This window comes from Mus caroli, unplaced genomic scaffold, assembly GCF_978045245.1.
Source record: "Mus caroli unplaced genomic scaffold, Mus_caroli_1 scaffold_18, whole genome shotgun sequence".
Lineage (NCBI taxonomy): Eukaryota > Metazoa > Chordata > Mammalia > Rodentia > Muridae > Mus > Mus caroli.
This window is the reverse complement of record NW_028227273.1, coordinates 38,424,857-38,443,658: the sequence shown is the minus strand read 5'-3', so window position 1 is coordinate 38,443,658 and position 18,802 is coordinate 38,424,857. Positions and strand designations below refer to the sequence as shown.

General features: G+C 55.1%; 1 protein-coding gene across 7 annotated transcripts in view; it reads right to left on the bottom strand.

The window, feature by feature from the left end:
- The window catches only part of Ptprs (protein tyrosine phosphatase receptor type S), a 64,501-nt gene that overhangs the window by 35,507 nt on the left and 10,192 nt on the right, over positions 1 to 18,802 (bottom strand). For 6 of the 7 annotated variants that reach the window (XM_085833034.1, XM_085833036.1, XM_085833037.1 and 3 more), the window contains exons 2-5: positions 9,596 to 9,781; positions 6,291 to 6,436; positions 5,620 to 5,761; positions 3,414 to 3,602 (exon numbers count right to left, since the gene is read on the bottom strand). In XM_085833034.1, the coding sequence (XP_085689160.1) occupies positions 3,414 to 3,602; positions 5,620 to 5,761; positions 6,291 to 6,436; positions 9,596 to 9,686 (568 nt within the window). In that variant the 5' untranslated portion in view covers positions 9,687 to 9,781. Of the gene's footprint in view, positions 1 to 3,413; positions 3,603 to 5,619; positions 5,762 to 6,290; positions 6,437 to 9,595; positions 9,782 to 13,478; positions 13,605 to 18,802 lie in introns of those variants that run through there. The other variant, XM_085833035.1, reaches the window with a different exon arrangement.

Genomic DNA, 18,802 nt, shown 5'->3' with positions numbered 1-18,802 from the left:
TGGGCCTGCCACACAGGCCTGCCTCCCAACCCTCACATAGAGTAGAGCAAGGGCAAGAGAACCTGGCTCAGAATATCACATCTCAGGCCTGCATCCCGGCATTAACTAAGCACAAAGCAGTGACAGCCGAGTGCAGAAACCCCGGACTCCCAAATCCCACTGTTCCAGACTTTCTGTCCACATTCTCTGGTTTTGTTGACAGCTATGCCCCAGTTATGACAGGGCCCAGGGCCCCTGTGCTCCCTCTCTTGAATAGTGGTAAAGGTTGGTCACCATAGAATGCTTCTACTGACTTCAAGACCACTGCAGAGACCAGAAAGGATGGGAGACCTGTTTGAGGATGCACAGCCTGTCAGGCACTGGTCTGTTCTCATGGGCTCTGGGAAAATAGGTATGTCACACCTGGCTTTGGAGAATTCCTTTCTCTGATCCCTCCAGGTTGAATGTCCCCAAATCTCAAAAGGCCCTTTTGCAGCTCACTGCAGATGGTCGTGATTGCGGGGACAGGGGGAGGAAAGAGGGGAGTTCAGGTAGGCACAAGAAGTGGTGCCTGTCCCACAACTGATGCCCACACCATTTCTTGCAGCCACACTTGGCCTAAGCCACAGACAGAGAGAGACACAAACACCAGGGTGGGGCACTGTGGCAGGCTGTGGGGAGCTAGAGAAAGCTCAGGGTCAGATGGTGATAGGTGGACCTCTTACCTCGGATGGGGGTGCTTTCTGTAAGGGAAACAGAGAGACACAGGTGAATGTCACAGGGCAGGGGCTTCAGGGCCAGGAGCCACGCCTGTCCCTGTGCCGGGCAGTGGAGCCACAGCCAGCCTCATCAGGGCTCTGGGCTGGGACTGTGGGCCTTCGGGTTGGTGTTTCCTGCAGACAGCCTCCCTGGGTCTGGTATGGGTCCCAGAGAGACCACGCCTCCTCCCTCTGGTGATTTTGGTGGTCTTTGACATCTAGACCAGGAGGGGCAGGTAGCGGCAGGGTCCCAGGAGTCTTGTTAGTGACCAGGAAGGGACAGGAGTTAGCGCTAGAGGGCTGGGCACTGGTGCGACAGGGTTGGGTGTCACCAAGGTTGAGAGGGAGGCTTGGGAAAGGAGCTGAGGGCAGAGGGAACCTCGTGGCCTCCTTCAACTGTGAAGGAAAAGAGGACAAAGGCCATCTGTGGGTCGGTCACACCAAAGGAAGAGAAGGCTCCAGGCTGGGGTCTCTGATGCTGCTTGTTTGCTGGAACCAAAGCCAGTTTCTCTCAGCCACAGCTGTAAGAGATAGCCCAGGTCCGCAGCATGGTTGGGTAAACTGAGGCCAAAGGCAGGCAGGGTGAGTCTCAACAGACTGCTTCCATACTAGCCGGCAGTCACTTCTGCTCTGTGGACCTGCACCTCCTTCCTCCACACCCCATATGCATCTATGTGGCCCTGGAACTCACTATGTAGACCAGACTGGCCTCTAATGCATAGCAATCCTCCTGCCTCTGCCTCCTGTGTGCTAGGGTTAAGGCACAGCCATTAATCATGCCCAGCAGAGATATCACAGGCCTTCCCCACACACTGTCAGAAGGAGCCAATGGGAACATGTCATCTGTGTGGCAGAAGTCAGGATGGCATGATATAACTCTAACTCTGCCTGAATTATAGTGTCAGGGGGCCCAAGGGGGTTGGTTGCTCATATTGCCGTAAGGACAAAGAACCCAGTTGCTTTTCCACCTTTAGTTTGGTGGTGCTGGGGACAACACCCAGAGCCTCAAGAGTGCTTGTATCAGTCAGTGTCACATTAGCAAGAATTAAGTAGCAGAATGCTCTAGTTAGACACAGCATCTCGAATGTTCCATCCTGTCTCCACTGGAGAAGCCCAGGAGGAAGGGAAGCTCAGAGCGGAAGGGATGCTCGTGAGATGTGACGTCCCCCAAACTGAGGTCAGGTGGCATTTTTCCTCTTTTCCTTGTGGGTGGGGTCTTATGCAGCCCACCATGGGGAGCAGGTGACAGGGCGTTAGTACACATGCCACACGCAGTGGGTCAGTTACTGTCACGGTGGCTGTTAGTGTGGGCAGAGAGGGTGGCAGGACTGTTAGTGGTTGGTGTGGCAAAGAAGTGAGAACTTACCAAAGCTTTCTGAGCGTTACACAGAGGAAGGAGAAGAGAGAAGAAGGTTAAAGGATGGCCACTAGACATCCTGGCTGTTCATGGGCATGAGGGAGGAGGAGGAGGAGGAGGAGGAGGACCATGGGGTGCAAGGCAGCTCCCAGGACCACGTGTTTATAAAATGCCTAGCTATTACCCCTGGATGTTGGCCATGTGATGGCCAGGAGGCACCTCAGGGTTTGAGGACTCCACCATGGGCTGGGGCCTCTCCTATGCAGACTCCTGCAGCTGAGCTGCATCTCAGTGGACTTGTGGGGGTGAAATGGACACCCCACAGACAGCAATAGGCAGAGCAGGGCTTTGGCAGTAAGAGGGAGGCTGAGGGAGGGCAGCAGAGTAGGACAAGAGTGTGAAGAGGTTGGTAGGGGGTGCTGGGGAGATGAGGAAATATAGGCAGGACAGAGCCAGCACTTGAGGACCAGCAGGCACATGAATGTCTCCAGGGAGGGACAAGAAGAGCCATGTGCACTTGGGGCATGGGAGGGACGTGTGGCAGGCACACATGTGGTAGAAAGCCCAGTTCCAGCATTTTGCCCACAAACAAGAGACAGGGCTAGCCACTTAAGGAGTCACATGCACACGGACACAGACAAGTGACAAGGAACACATGGTACCCCAAAAGGACACATAAACACATCAATTAGACGGAATGGGGTCTCCACTAAGACACCACTGCAAACCACCCAGCCTCACTGGTCCCAATGCCTAGCCTCCATCCTGGGCCTCCCCAGACCAGCTGGAACCAGCACAGATGGCCATCTACACTGCTTAGTTCTGATGCCTTCCAAGGACACTGTCCCAAGGGCCTCTGTGGCCCTTCATCTCCTCTGGTGCTGCAAACCTTTGGTCACCACCACATCCAGCTCCCCTCTGCTCCTCACACCCGAGCCCCACTGATTGCTTTGTCACTGTGTGTGTGTCTCTCTCTCTACCACCTTCTATGGTTCCCCATTACCTCGACCAACCACAGCCTATAACATCCTCTGGAACTAGGGTCCCCATGACCCTTCCAACTTGTCCTCATGGCTGGTGCTAAGCAGTTATCCACTGATTACAGCCATCTTTACCCACAAAGCACACTATCAAGTCCTAGAGCCCTTCTCCCACTGTGGACCTCTGCAGCTCTCTACGGTTTGGGTGCAGGGCCTGAGCTCTGCTCCTATGTGGCTCCAAGTGTACCATGTACCAGCCTATTCCCCTCATCAGGCCCAAAGTATGGGCCCTCTGCTGCCCTCGATAGCACTCTCATCCTGTTGGCCACCTGTGCCCACCTGATCGAAGCTGCTTGATCCGCCCGTTGCTGGCACTGGGGTCCACAGGCAGGAAGTCCTTAAACCAGGTGATCTCAGGGTCCGGGTTCCCGCTGGCAGCACAGAGCATGGTGGCTGTGCGCGTGCGCTCTACAACCTTCAACTGGGGGCCCATGTCAATGTTGGGGAAGCCAGGAGGCAGCTGGTCCTCTGGGAATGTGGAGCGGGGGAAAAATGGAACAGGAGTCCAGTTATTGTGGCAAATGCCCTCAGTGACTGCAGTCCCCTCTTCCCACACTCAACCCCATGCTCATGCCTCTGCCTCCATTAAACATCCCTTGGAACAAATGGACTCATTCTAGACCCTTCCAGAACTCAAAACCTAAGTCTTTTAGAGAAATCAACCCGACTGGGACATCCCAGCTCAACACCTGTTGCCTAGGACCAAGACACAGGAGCAGCATGAATCTGAGACCAGCCTGGGCCACCAGGAGAGCAGCAAGGAGGGAATACAGAGCCAGCTGAGCCCCAGGAATATCTGCTGCTCCCCAGGAGAGCCGAGTAGAAATGAGATTCTGCAAGGGGCCTATGCAGCATGCAGATGAGCAGGACACTGGAGCTAGAATGAAGGTCGCCCAACATGTGTTTAACTGGCTGTATTCAAAAAGAAGGATAGGCTAACCCAGGCCCAGGGGCTCGGGCTCTGCTTGCCATATTAACAGTGTGCCAGGCCAGTCTTGCACACAGGGGCATGTCCTCCTGCCTGTGTTTCTAACTGGAACATTTTGGCTCATGGTTGAAAGTGTTTGGAGGGAAATGCCTGTCACTTCAGGAGCAACAGGGCTGCTGGGGGTGGTGGGGAGGTAACAGTCACATGCATGGGATACTATACCAGAAGGGATGGCAGTGAAGGTGGCTGGGGACAGAAGTGGACAAAAACCCCTAACCTGGTAGGAAATGCAGCCCAAGATGTAGCAGGCTCCTACGCATGTCCATGCAGCCTTGAAGGGTCCTATGCATGTATGTGTGCAGTAGCAGCGGAGTACAGGGCTGGGGACAGGCACCACTGCCTGCTATCCCCACACAGCACTATGCCTGGCTGCTTGGGGTTCACACACCCTGGGTCACAATCACATGGAGGAGAGGAAGAAGGGAGGCAAGTGCAATGGCAATGGCTCTGGCAACCCACATGGGACAGGAGGCATAGCTCAAGCTTGCCTAGAGTTGGGGGACCTCAGTGGCACAGACAATGGTCAAAGAACAAAGGACATGGCTGGGGCGTCTGCAGCTCAAAGAGGCAGGAGAATCTTTCCAGTCTCTCAGCGCTCAGTTCATTAGCATGTGATGGTTGCAGTCCCAACTCTGCTAGTGTTGACAACAAGGCTGGCACAGGGCAGTGGGAGGCTGGCTGCTGAGGCTGTGCTGGGAAAGGTCAAGGCAAAAAATATCCCAGAGAGAGGAGAGAGGAGGAGCCTAGGGTGTGTGGACTCCGCAGCTCCATCCCTGCTCTGGCAATCACAGAGCACTCTGTTGGGGCTCCTTGTTAGAGATGACAGAATTCCCGGACTACTGACCCTGGGGCAGCTCAGAACTCCCTCCAATGGCACTGGCCCTGTGTCCCAGATTCATGAGGGTGTCTGTAGGGACCTGTAATGCCCAGAGCAGTGGCTCATAGCCATATATGAAATGTCCCCAAGGGACAGGACACCCCGGCTCTGACAAGTTGATTAACCCTGCCCAGATCACAGCGCTAAAGCTGCTGCCTTGGGATTTGAATTCAATTGTCTGGTCCCAGTATTCAGTGCCCTTACACAAAGCCAGGGCACAGGGGTAGCGGGGGCTTACGTCATTCTGCCTTTAGGCACCCACCCTCCATTAAGTTCCATTGTGGGGCCGAACCAGCTGTGGCTCCAGGCACCATGGCTACCTACTCTGGAGTGCTAGGGATTAGCTGGGGAGGGCACTTGCGACCCAAGCTGACTGAGGACAGATGGTCACAAAAGACCCAGGGACAGAGTCCAGAAAGCACTAACTGAGCGCCTAGATCAAGCTGAGCTTGAAGTCTACCAACTGCACAGACATTTAAACCACACAAACCAAGGGGCCTGGGCTGGGAGCAGAGAAATCCTAGTTCCTAAAGGAAAAAGCAAGAGCCAGCACAGGAGGGCTCTAAGCTTGGGGGCAAGATCTGCAGTTTGGCACTTCCTCTGTACCCTGCGGTGTGTACCTCGAAGGACGGTGAGCTTTGCGTGAATTGTGATTTCGCCCACCGAGTTCTGGGCCACACACTCGTACACGTTCTCATCCCGAGGCGTCCGAAGTGGCTGGATCCTCAGGACCGCCCCAGAGCTCTCGTCAAAGTCAATGGTCTGGGAAGGGGAAAGGAAGACGAGGTGGAACAGGTAAGCAGGTGAGACCATGGTGGGTTCCACCCAGCCGACCTGTGGGCTGGGATGCAGGCAGTAGCTGTCCCAGGCACATGGTGTCCCTGAGCCAAGGGTGTCCAGTGTATGTGGCTGGGGGCACACGTGTGCACACAGGAGACCACCAAGGATCAGTCACAGTGAAAGAAGAGAAGCTAAGAGACACACTCTGAGCCCTCTGAATGGAGCACACCCTTAAGCCCCCAGACTCAGCACTGAGCACAGAACATGAACACGTGTGTCGTGATATGGGTATTTCCTCCCATGTGTGCTGGAACTGTGAGTTAAGACTCAAGAGAAGGCAGGGCCTGGTTTGAGGACTCACAAGACAGAGTGGTAGACTTGGGAAACCCTGCAGTGCCAGAAACAGGGCTGTGGCTGCCTTGTGGCATCCTGAGGCTTGGCCACTGCCCGTTTGGAGAGGAAGGAGTATGTGGCTGAGGGCACCCCCGCCCCGCCCTGCTGCCCCGCTCACCTCGAAGCGCTGTGAGTTCACTTTCTTGCCCTTCTTGTTCCAGGTCACCCGTGGCTTAGGATCACCCGTGGCCTGGCACACGAAGGAGGCCACGCCTCCCGACACTCCAATCTGATCCTTGGGCTCTCTGATAAACCTGGGTGGCTCTGGGGGTTCAGCAAGGAGAGAGGAGGTCTGAGGGTGTCCAGACCTCCCCACAGGCTCACACAAGCACTCCATTGGAGACTCTGTAGTCCCAACACTGAGCCCCTAGATATGCCTCAGTGATAACCTGCTACCACAGACTCACCCCCAAAAGAAACAAAACATGCTCTAATCTTTAATGGGACTTATGGAGAAACTAGGGTGCTGAGCAGGGAGGCCAAAGGTGACCACAGATGAGAGTCAGGGGCTAGCAAGAAGGGCCTACAGGTACAGGCGCTTGCCACTAAGCCTCCCTCCAACTCTAGTTCAACCCTCAGGTCCACAGGAAGGGAATATGTGACTCTCATGTGTTGTCTTCTGACTGCTACATACACCCAGGCAAGCACATGCACACACAATAATTAATGTTATGTGACTATCCAGATAAAAACATAGAAGATGAGCAGAGTTGGTATTTGAGTACAGAGCCCAAGAGTGCCATAAGCCAGGGGCGCATGCTGGGGAGGGGCTTGGCTTTGATCCACTGGGCCTTGTTCAGACCCACTCTACAATCCCCATGGCTCTGCCTCAGAGGAAGGCTCAGGAGTCCACCCAGCTTTGATGCCTGCCTAGGGCTCTATGGTGGGTATCTCTGCCACTTCCCTTCCACTGGCTGGATGTTCGGTAGCAGCCAGTCACCCTAGGACTGAACACATCAATCAGAGATATGCTGCAATGCCTTCCCTGGATGCCAGCACCCAGAGCTGTCCCTCAAAGCTGGGGACATAATGTAAGCACCCAACAACAGGGGAATTGGGAGGCAGGATGAGCACTCAAACCTCCCAACACTGGCTGTCCAAGCGTCAAAGTGAGCAGGAGGAGGGAGAGGGGCGCACTGGCCTGGCGGATTCTGTAGAGACTTCTGGAACCCTCTGTTTACAAGTCTGGATCCTCACAGACCCCAGCTACTTTCATTCATGGGTCACACTGTTATCTTCAGGGGTCACTGCTTGGGAGACTGGCCAGTCTCCCCTCCTCCTACCCAAGGCCTGCTCCTGAGCTTGCAGCCTCTAGTGTCCAGGTACATGCAGCCTTGAAGCCTCATTAGATGCTTGTGTGTCCCCTGCTACAGATCTGAGCGTATTAATGGGTTTTCATGAGGTTCCCCAGAGAACTCAGAAATGACAATCAAGACTTAAACCTAGATCTCTGCTTCCCCTCCATGAGTTGATGGAGGGAAACTGGCCTCCTCCACTGCCCACTGAAATGATATCTGGGGTCACATGTTCTTAGCCAAGGATGTGGAGGGAGTGTAGCACTGGCCAGGTCGGACCCCTCAGAGGTGAGACAAAGCCCTCACACTGTCCAATCCAGGCAACCCTGCAGAGTGTCCCCTCCCACCACCCCCTTCCCGGGAGCCCAAGTCTCCACATTCCCTCTCTTCCCTTCTATGCCTGTTGATCCTTAAGAACATGGGTCCCTACCCCCTTGCCTGCTGGTCCCTGGTACTGTGGACATCCGTCAGTCCATTGGACTCTGGGCCCCAAGCCAACCCCGCGGAGCTTGCTCTGTTGTGGTAGACAGGATCTTGAGGGTTCCTGCCGTCTCTGTTTGGCACACACACACTCCTCTATTTTCCAAGAAAAAGAAACCCACTGTGGGCCTTCGAGGGCAGACCCACAGCTCTGAGGGGTGAAGTCCCCTGAGCCCCAGGCCTAAACAGGCTCACCATGAGTTTCACCCTCATTTGTACAGAGGCCTAGAAAGGATATGCCACCTTCCTGTTCCACCAGCTCATGCTGGGCAGTTAGGGTCTAACCTGGCTGAAAAGATCTGGGAAAACAGCAACTCCGACATAAAGAGGCCCCATTCTCCCCGAGCCCCATCCCTTGGAAAAGACTAAGGTCCAGAGTGGAGACAGGATCCTACAGAGGCTCTGGCTCTGTATCTGGCTCGGGTTTTCCATTTCTGTCTACGCGAGAATCAGGGCTGATCCTCCCTGGATCTCTCATGAACCTCACCACAGCCCTTTGGCAGCCTGGAAGGCTCCCTGGACCCAGAGCCATTTTTATACCAGAAATCAATCATCCTGGCCGACAGAACACTTTAGTGCTGGATACGGTGCCTATGACCCTGCTAGGCGTCAGGTGAGAGGACTCCAGTTAGATAGAGCACATCCTGGACTCCAGACACCACATGGAGACAAGACTCAGTCTGCATCTGTCAAACACACGGCTGATGAATAAATGCCCAAGCCCAGGCTAAGACTTCTCTGGACTAGCCTTCCTCGACACCGCCTTGACCAGCCTGCCCAGGTCCCAGTATTCATCCCCCACAGCCACATGGAGTCAGCAGAGGGGGTCTTCTCTGCAGCCCACCAGGGCCAGCTCTGCTGCTCCTTGCTTCCTATGAGGAGCGGGGTTTGCCCTGCCTTAACTCTCCCCCCAAGGTCCCTTATAAGAGGGTCTCCCATGCAATGATGGATCTTGGCGTCAGGACAAAACTGAGGCCCCATATACATCTTTAGCAGTAAGCAAAATGCAATCCTTAGTTCTAAACTATACCAATCACCTTTTAATAGATTCATTTTAATTTTCATTTACTTTATTTTTGTGTGTGCATGCAGTGCTCTTGGAGGCCAGAAGAGGTTGTTAAATCCCCTGGTGGGTGGGGGCTGGAATTGAACCTGGGTACTCTGGAAATTGAAATGCTGAGACATCTCTCCAGTACTACCTACCTCTTCCAGGGTTTGTTTTGAAAAAAAAAATTTTTTTAAGACAGGGTCTCACCAATTATCCCAGGCTGGTCTCAAACTCACCGATATATACCTGCCTCTGCCTCTCTCCCAAGTACTGCCAATCCAGACCCATCAACATTTTTTTTATCTCCAGACTTTACTGTGCTCAGTCAACCCAACCCGGAATGTCAGCTACAAAAACCCTGTCCCCATGCCCTCTCTCTCCCTGGTGGGACCTGACCTAATACCAGTGCACCATAGCTACTGTCCAGCCAGCATCACCTCTGTGGTCTACAGCCTTTTCCAAAGCTAGGCACCAAACCACTTCCTTGAGCATGGAAGTTCTGTCTAGACCACACCTGGAAGCCATGGGCTAGGGACCTGCACACAAAACCCCCAGAACAGACGAATAGCCAGGTCCACCCACTCCAGCCTAGCCTCTTACCTTCAGCCAAGCATCCTCTGGCCAGCAGTACGAGGAAGAGCCCCACAGGACCCACCACAGACACCACGCTGGGACTCCAGGTGGGCGCCATGCTTGGCAGCGGCCTCCAGCCTCTGCCCTGGTGGGGGATGGTGCCCCCGTGACTCACGGAGAGGCCTCAGGCTGAGGTGTCCAGAGGGGCAGCGTCTGTAGAGACAACAGAGCAGCAGTGAGTGGGGAGTGGGGATCCAGGGACTTCTCTGCAGGTGGCCCTGGAGGAGGAAACCACACCCAGGGACCCAGGTGGGGTCCACATGGGACCAGGAGGTTACAGGGACCTCTCAGAGTCCACTGCCCCATCCTGAGTGAATTCAGCAGTTTCTTGAGTTAGTGTCTCCTGTAGCTGAGGCTGGCCACCAATTTGCTATGCAGCCTATGACCTTCAACTCCGGACAGTCTGGCTTCCAGCTCCCCAGTGCTGGGGCAGGACCCAGAGCCCTATGGGTGCCTCTGCCCACATACTAAGTGCCACCCCAACTATGAATCTGCCAAGCCTGGACCTTGACCTTCTAACCTCCAGAAGCATGTGTGGGCTATACCCCAAACCCCAAGCTAAACCCCAATACCTGTTTCAGGCCTATCCTTCCTCAACACCTTATCCTGACCTAATACTGGCCATAGCTCCCTGGGCCCCCAGGACAGCTAATGCTGCACCCCCACTACCATCCAGCCCAGAAAAGACAGACATTTACTCAGTTTTCCACACAGGCACCAGTCCTCACCCCACTCACAAGAACCTAAGTTCCAGGCCAAAGCATCCATCAGGCACACCTCGAATCCAGGACCAGCAGTTCCCTGTAGGTCACACTGCCTCAAGCCAGGGCACTGGGGTGGAGAGGCCAAGGAGAGGCCAGAGAGCTGTGGTCATGGGGAGGAGAGAGGCGCATAATGATGGGGCAATCCTATGATTGTGTCTCCCAAAATACCCAGCTGTGGTCACCTCACCCAGCCCCAGGGAAGGGCAGGAAGGGTAGTGGCCAGCTCATGGCCCAGTGTGAGCCAGGAGGACACGGATGGGGAGAACCAGACGGGGCTCAGTATACACAGTCAGCCCACAGTCACACAGACATACACAGAGCCAGTCGAACAGTAGACAGACCCAGGCACACAGTCAGGCTGCAAGCTGACCCAGGGGACTGATCATAAAACAAGGGGATCTGGAGATAATCAGGCTGTGGACACAGAGAAACATCAAATCCTAACATCCACACAGGCAGACTGCCAAGGTGGGGACACCCTCACTTCTATACCCAGTCCAATTTTGTACACAGTCAGACTACAAGTCCAATATACAAAGCCAGACCTCAGAGGTAAATAGAGGCTAGGATTCATGTCCAGGACCACAGTGGGATGCACACAGTGGGGCTGTGACAGGCAGTATGCATACACCCTTCAAGGATGTTAGGATGTGGCACACTGCACGTCCTCCACTAGGCCCCTTCACACCAAACACAGGCCTGCAACGTCAGATTGCACATAACTGCCACAGATGCAGTCTACTAATAGTCAGGTAGACAGACAAAGCCCAGGGTCAGCCTCTGGCCTGGGACCCACCACAGCCCCAGGGGACTCAGAAGAAGGAGAGTCAATGACAGCCAGGGACCAGCTGACCTCACACACCAGCCACACCTGAGGTGCCTATGGGTAGATATAACAAGGACAGGAGTGGCAGGCTCAGGTGACTGGGACAAACCTTGAGAGAGCCTCTGCTGAAACTGAGGAAGCACGCAAGCCTGCGAGGCTTGGGAGGGGATCCCAAGGTAACAGTCAGGTGGGCATGTGTAGGGGATGTCCCCAAAGTGGCTCACCACTTTGGCCTCTCAGGGTCCCAGATTTGCACTGTGTAGGGGTAGGGTGGGGTCTAACAGACACAGGCTGAGGGAATGGGAGGGTGTCTCCACATCCACCCCAAGGAGTGTTGGGGTGTGAATTACAGGCAGAAAGAGCAAAGGAAATGTCTGTACACTCTGTCCACGCAGATAGGAAGTCCCAGGGCCTGTGACACCACAATCCTCCTTGAAGGGCTTTTGCCAAGAGAGGGGCTGGGCCCACGTGTCAGCCCAAGCTGGTCTGTCTGCCCTAGGCCCTTTGCACACACGCCTGGATATAATGTGATCTATCATTATCTGCTGGGGGAAACTGATGGCCTGGCCACTCTTCCAGCCATTAGTCAAGAACTCTATTGTTCTTAAAAGCTGGCTAGAGGCAGGTCCCACCTGCTTTGCAGAATGGGAAACTGAGGCTCAGGAGCTATCCGAGCTCTCTAAGACCGTCTCGGGTGGGATATGAGCATGGGAGGAAGCTGGGCTGCGCTTTGCAGACCAGCTGCCTCTGAGGGCTCCCACACTGCACTCATGAGGAGCAGTCAAGTGGCTGCCACACGGCAGGTCACGGGGGCCTGGAACAGGCTTTGGATGCCCCCTTGGCCCAGAAGCATAAAAGGGTGATTATAACCAGGCTGGTGATGCACAGGCTCTGGGTCACCAGTACAAGGGACATCTCCTGAAGCCCAAGCATTGCCTCCCTGCCCTGGGAGATGCAGGAAGCTGAAACTCCCAGACAGTCCCATGACTCTCATGCCCCATCTCTGATCCATAGATGATGCTAGAAGGGGGCTCAGAGACTCTAAGGGCAAGTAAGTGTCCCCAGGATGTTAGCCAGGAGGGACACAGTGGAATCCCCCACAGGGCACACTTCTACAGCCAACTAGGTTCTCAGGCCTGTGTGCCCTCCGTGAGAAAATGCTCTCAAGCCTGCACACCTCTTTACCACCCAGAACTGGCTTTAATTATTATGGCTCTTTTGAGGAGTTGACAAGAGGGCCAGGAGTGGGTGGGTGTGGCCTAAGTTCTGTCAAGCCTGGCCACACAAAGAAGCCAATCACACCTACTGGTCAAGAAAGAAAACTGAGATGGGGTCGTTGTCCCCAAGGCCTGGGCTGAAATAGCAGACCTTCCCTGGAAGTCTCTCTCTACCACCCTGATTCAGTGCTCTGGGCCCCAACAACACATCCTTCAAGACCTAAACCGCCCCCCAATCCCCGCAAGATCTCAACTCCTCTCTAGAGTTCTCTGCGACCCCCATCGACATCCACCATAACCCAGTCTCCCATTGCTGCATGCAGTTCCTTGCAAGCTGCATGCCCTTCCCTGTTCTCCATGAAACCTCAGCCCCACAGTTTTCAAAATCCCCAACCTGGACATACTGGGTGTATTCCCAAAGCCACTGGCGGGACACTGTCCCAAATACACATCTCCAGCCCTACCCCTCACTCCCCTCTGCAAAACTAGAATGAAACTCAAGTCTCAGGGCCTGAAGACGCTTACTGCATACCTGGACCTCACTGGATTCTTTATCCAAGACACTCTAGAAGAGAAAACTGAGTCTGCAGAGCCAAGCTCTGGAGACGGGAGGAGCCAGCGTGGACTGCACATTTGCAGGGGGCCTGGGGCAAGAGGAGCCCAGGCAGGGGACCACGTGAAGCCGTGGGGTGCACAAAGGCGGGGCCAGGACCCCCTTGGGTCCCAGGACCCTCGGGGTGTGCAAGCGGCCCCCGGGCGCGGCGAGCGGGAAAGTTTCTGTGCTCCCGGCGACTCTCCCCTGCCTGATTCCTCTGTGGTCCATGGACTCCGCCCCCGGGTGGGGGAGGGGACCAAGGAGCATAACGGTCCCGAGCTCAGCCAAGCGCCGGGGGACCGAGTGCTCGCGACGCCGAGGTAGATCCGAGAGGCTCCGGTTGCACCCGAGCGTCCCCGATCGCGCCCGAGTATCTCCGAGGCTCTGCAGGGGACACCAGTATGGTGACAAAGGCCAGGCGAGAACGCACCCAGCCCGATCGACTCACCACGGCTGCGAGGTCCAGGCTGCGCAGCTCGCTGCGCGGTTCGTTTGTCCGTGGGTCCGTCTATGCCCGCCCAGCACAGTGTAGACTTTGGCGCAGGCAATGGAGAGGCGGTCGAGGCAGGGGCGGAGCCTGGCCTGTGGGGGCGGGCCCAGAGATTCCGAAGGGAGGGGGCAAGAGGCGGGGTTTCCCAGTCCGCCTGTCTAAAAGCATAGCTTCTAAGGAAACCTCCTAGGGGGTTGGGCCTCGTAGAGGCCGGCAAAGGCAGATTCGGGAGGAATGGGGAGCGGGAGAGAGGCTTCTAAGGGAGACTGGCTGAGGGACAGGGCTTCTTAGCCGTAGGCCGAGCCTCCACGGTAAGCGGGCTGAGGGCGGTGCTTATATGGAAGACCAGCCGGGGGGCGGAACCTCGCGGTGGCAGGCTGAGGGCAGATGCAAAAGGGAGGGAGCTGGGGGGCGGGGCTGAGGCTCCAAGACCTGAGAGGGGCGGAGATTCCGATGGAGTTGGGAGAGAATTGGCTGGCTGGGGGCGTGGCCTTTCGGAGAGCATGTTTGGGGCTGGGCGACTCCAGGATTGGGCGAATGGATTGTAGGGCTTTGTGGGGCGGAGCTTGTGGGTTGGGCGTGGCTTTCTGGCTCGAAGCCCCGTAAGAGGTGTGGCTCCCAGAGGCCTGGCTCCGGCTTCTGAGGGTCTGGAAGGGGTTAGAGGGAGGAGGGTCGCCGGCCGGAAGTGAGACGAAGTAATCCCCAGAGCAGGGTTGGGGGGATGGCACCTCCGACTGGGTTCTCAGCGGTGCTGTCATCGTAGCGACAGATGCGGGCAGGGCCGGGATGGTCCAGGAGCCCCAAGCCTGCCTAGACCTCTATTTCCCGCATCCTGGGAACCTGGTGCCCAAATGCTCCCGCCCAGCCGTGGGTCAGATTGGAAACAGATGTTGCCTCCGACTCCCTCTGCGCGCCGCCTAGCCCGCTTCAAACCTGGTGGATGATAGAGGAATCCCTCCCCTATGCTCCAAAAAGCAGGACGGCTCATCACAAACTTAAAGACCCTATGGCATACCTGGGACTCCAGCCTTTCTAGGCTGGAGTTCCCTCCTATCCAGTTGGCACAAGACACAGTGACCTATAGACGACAACCCTGGGGCGGGTGCCTGCTCTGACAGCCATGTAGCAAGTGAGAGGCTGGCCAATCCCCAACAAAATGCTGTCTGAGTGGGCCCAGGAATGCAAAGGCTCAGGCAACCCACAGGACTCGATAGGATATCTACCTGCCCAAGTTCCGGAACACTCTGGACTGCCCAGCCCACAGCAGGCAGTAGCCAAGGGCTAGCAAGCCCAGGCCTTCTCTTCCATCAAGGATATGGAATTGACATTCTGCCCCCTTTTCACCATGGTAACCACACTGGGCAGGGACACAGCCACACCATAGAAGTCAGGGAAATCTGGGCCAGGTGTCCTTCTCCACAGGTCAACCTAACCTAAGGAAACCCAACCACCCTGTCACAGCACTGGTGACCCTACATGTTAACTGCTGATCACAGCACTGCCTCCACACCAGGCATCCTCTGATGGAGAAGCTGAGATCTGTCACTATCACCCCTCCAGCCCCACCTCTAACATCAGCACAGGGTCAGGATGAGAGCCACACCACTCCTGCCCTTGTCACAACAGTGGCATGTCAACATTTGTAAAACAAAGTTTTCAAGAGTCTTCTGTGAGTACCAGAGATCAAGGGGTGGGCAGGAGGGGAGGGGAGCATTGTGGATAAATGAGAGGCTGTGTAGGAACGAGATCCATGTGGAAAGGAGGGCTAGGTGTGCTGGAAAAATTACATTTCAAGTAAAAGCACAGCTAGCTACCCTGGGGTAGCAGAGCCTGTCATTTTGAAAGAGCAACCAGGAGGCCTGTGTGGCTGGAGCAAGGAGCTGAAGTAGGAGAGTGTACTGCAGAGCTCTGTGAGCTTTAACCCCAAGGGATGCAGGAGCCACAGAGGTGTGGGCAGGAGGGATAAGACTACATCCTGGGATGAAGGCACAAGGCTGGTCCAGGCAGAGGCAGAGCAGGTGGATTCTGGGTAGAATTCTAAAGCCCCAGTGAGTCTTCCCAGGGACTGGCTATTATGGGATATGAGCACTGACCCAAGGGGCTCAAGAACCTGCTGTCACTATGTCCTCCATCTCCACCAGGATGCCACCACCCTTGGAGGTGGGAACGGGGACAGATCACATCAGCAGCTCCTGCAGCTGGGATGTTGGGGTATAATTTTTGTTTTTTCAAAATAACTTTTCTTCTAATTATGAAACAGTCCCATGCAGGAGAAAACTTGCCAACATCAGCAGAAAGGGGGAAATAACAGTTACCCAGAATTCACAAGGCCAGGGCAGAAACAGCATGCCTGGCCATGATCATAAAATCTTTCCCCAGAACACGTACTAAGCACCTACTATGTGTAGAGCTGTTAGAGACAGGGTGGAGGTTACCACCACACCTAGTAACACCTTACTTTAGACATTGGGGTTTACCCTTCCGAGACCACATGCCGCAGTGTGTCCCTGAGAATAATCATTGCTACTTATGCTTCATGATAAACATGGCCAGGGTCACTACAGAGTTCCCATGCCCCATGGCTTGGGCTGGAGACCTCTGAGGATGGGTGACCTCACTCACAATGGTGTGGGGATGAGAGGGTTCTCCCACTTCTGGAACTGCTTGAGTGGGGTCTGCAGGTCATGCAGACCATGAGGCTGGGAAGGACTCCGATCCCATCAGTACCCAACACCACCACACCTGGGGCACCTGCCCCTCCACCTTCCCAGGAACCGGTCTGTTGAGTGGCATCCTCACAACTGCCAGGCCCAGCACAGAAGGTGTGGCCGGGGGCAGCAGCTTGTGCAGACTGGCAGAAGCATGACCCCACCCACTCGGCCCACGGCGGGCACACCCTGAAGCTTGCCAACAATTGTTACCAGCCAGGTCTGCCCCACCTGCGGGCACCACAATCTTGCTTTCCTTTGGGACAAATCCAAGACTTTGAGGCGAGGTTATATCCAGTGCTGCTGCTTCTCCCTGCCTCCTTCCCCCCTCTTCTCTGCCTCCCTCCTTCCTCCCTGCTTCTCCACCATACTGGGGTCTTTCCTACCACAGGGCCTTGGCGAGGTTGCGTCCTCTGCCTGAGCATCCTCATCTCCTCACCCTTCATCTCACATCACTGGATTTCATTTCATTTGTGCCTTTCCAGGATTCTCAACCTCCTAACCTAGCTGTGCAGTCTGGGTAAACTGAGGCAGGAACAACTAGAATTCACCTGGGTGGCTGCAGCTCTCCACCCTCACTCTCCCCACATGTGATCACAAAACTCCCCAACAACAACACACCCCATCATAGTCCTCTTTCACCCCATCATGATCATTTATAGAGGGCCTGATATATAGCAGGCTCTGAGTGCTAAGAGCACAGAGCAATGCTACCTCAGGCCTATGACAGACCATAAAGCAGTCTCTTGACACAGAGCAGCCATGATGCACCCCCATGCCCCCAAGAAGAGGAGGGCAATGCCCCCACATCCCGGTGAGACAGGGTTAGTGGGGAACTAGCCTGGGCAAGAGGGTGAGGTCGGAGGGGTACAGCCCCAAGCTGGCCTCCACCTCACTATGTAGAGATCCTCCTACCTGTCTCCTGAGAGTGGGGATTAAAGGCTATTTTCCGAGGGCAGTCATGATAGATCCCTTTTTGTGAGTGCTCCATAGACTCAGTAATAATGTCAGGCCTTGGGGCCTCCCTTTAAGCTGGATCCCACTTTGGGCCTGTCGCTGGACCTTCTTTTCCTCAGGCTTCTCTCCATTTCCATCCCTGCAGTACTTTCAGACAGGAACAATTATGGGTCAGAGTTTTGACTGCAGATGGCAACCCCATCCCTCACTTGATGCCCCGACTTTCTGCTGAAGGTCAAACACGGGACCCCAACAAGGATTCATGCACCAGCTGATATGAGGCTCCCAACACACATACAGCCAAGGACTTCCAGGTCTGGGTTCAGTCACTGATGATGCATCAAACCCTCAAGAGACTGGAGGCCCCAGGGAGTTTAGAGGTCTGTTGGGGTGGGAGGTGGGGGATGGGGACACCCTCATGGAGACAGGGGGCGGGAGGAGGTATGGGGTGTGGAACAGTCTGAGGGTGGACCAGGAGGGGAATAAAATCTGGAGTTTAAAATAAATAAATAAATAAATAAAATATTAAAGCCGGGCGTGGTGGCGCACGCCTTTAATCCCAGCACTCAGGAGGCAGAGGCAGGTGGATTTCTGAGTTCGAGGCCAGCCTGGTCTACAGAGTGAGTTCCAGGACAGCCAGGGCTACACAGAGAAACCCTGTCTCGAAAAAACCAAGAAAAAAAATATTAAAAAATTGTTAAAAAAAAAAAGGGGGGGCTATTTTCAGGTGAAGTGAGGGAAATAAGTGCAAGATGCAGTCGGAGGCATGGGGGGATGCCATGGGGCACCTGGGGTTGGAGGATGCCTGCAACACGTGTCCAGGTATCAGCACGGCTGGCCAGAGCATGGAAGGCAGGACCGGACAAGTTCATTCTGGTTGCAACCACACTTCAAGCCTCAAGGCAGCTCCCAGGAAAGGAAGCAAGAGACCACTCCCCCCAAGACTGGGTGATGCATGCCAGTTATCTCAGCATTCAGGGAACTGAGGCAGGAGGATTGCCAGGAGTTGGAGGTCAGCCTGGGCTACAGTGCAAGGCCAAAAAAAGAAGAAGAAGAAGAAGGAGGAAGAGGAAGAGGAGGAGGAGGAGGAGGAGGAGGAGGAGGAAAGCCAAAACACAAACTCAAACTGAAAGACACCTCCATCCCCAGACAAACAAACACTCCCTCTGCCAGGGTCCCATAGTGCTCCTGAGGTCATGTCATCAGAACCCCCAAATTCATACTGAGGGAAGACAGAGGACCCGGGCCAGGAGACAGTGAAATGTCTGCTAGGCAAACTCAAGAAACACACCCCAGCACCCGCCAAAGAAGCTGAGATGGGGATCACCTGCTGGTGAAGCAGTCTTGCCAATCAGCAAATCCAGGCCTGTGAGACCCTGCCTCAAAACATGAGGAAGGAGGGAGAAAATGGGGATAATTATGGGGATCCACAGAGGCTCAGGGGTCAGAGGCAGTGCTGGAAGCTTCTGGTCCCTCACTCCACCATCCATCCTTACCAAGAGCCAGAGTAGTCAGGACTGACCCCATCTGGGGAGGTCTGGGGGAGGATGAGGATGGGTGGGGAATCCTGGGGGGGGAATGAGGATGGGGAGTCCTAGGGGGGTGAGGTTGGAGGTG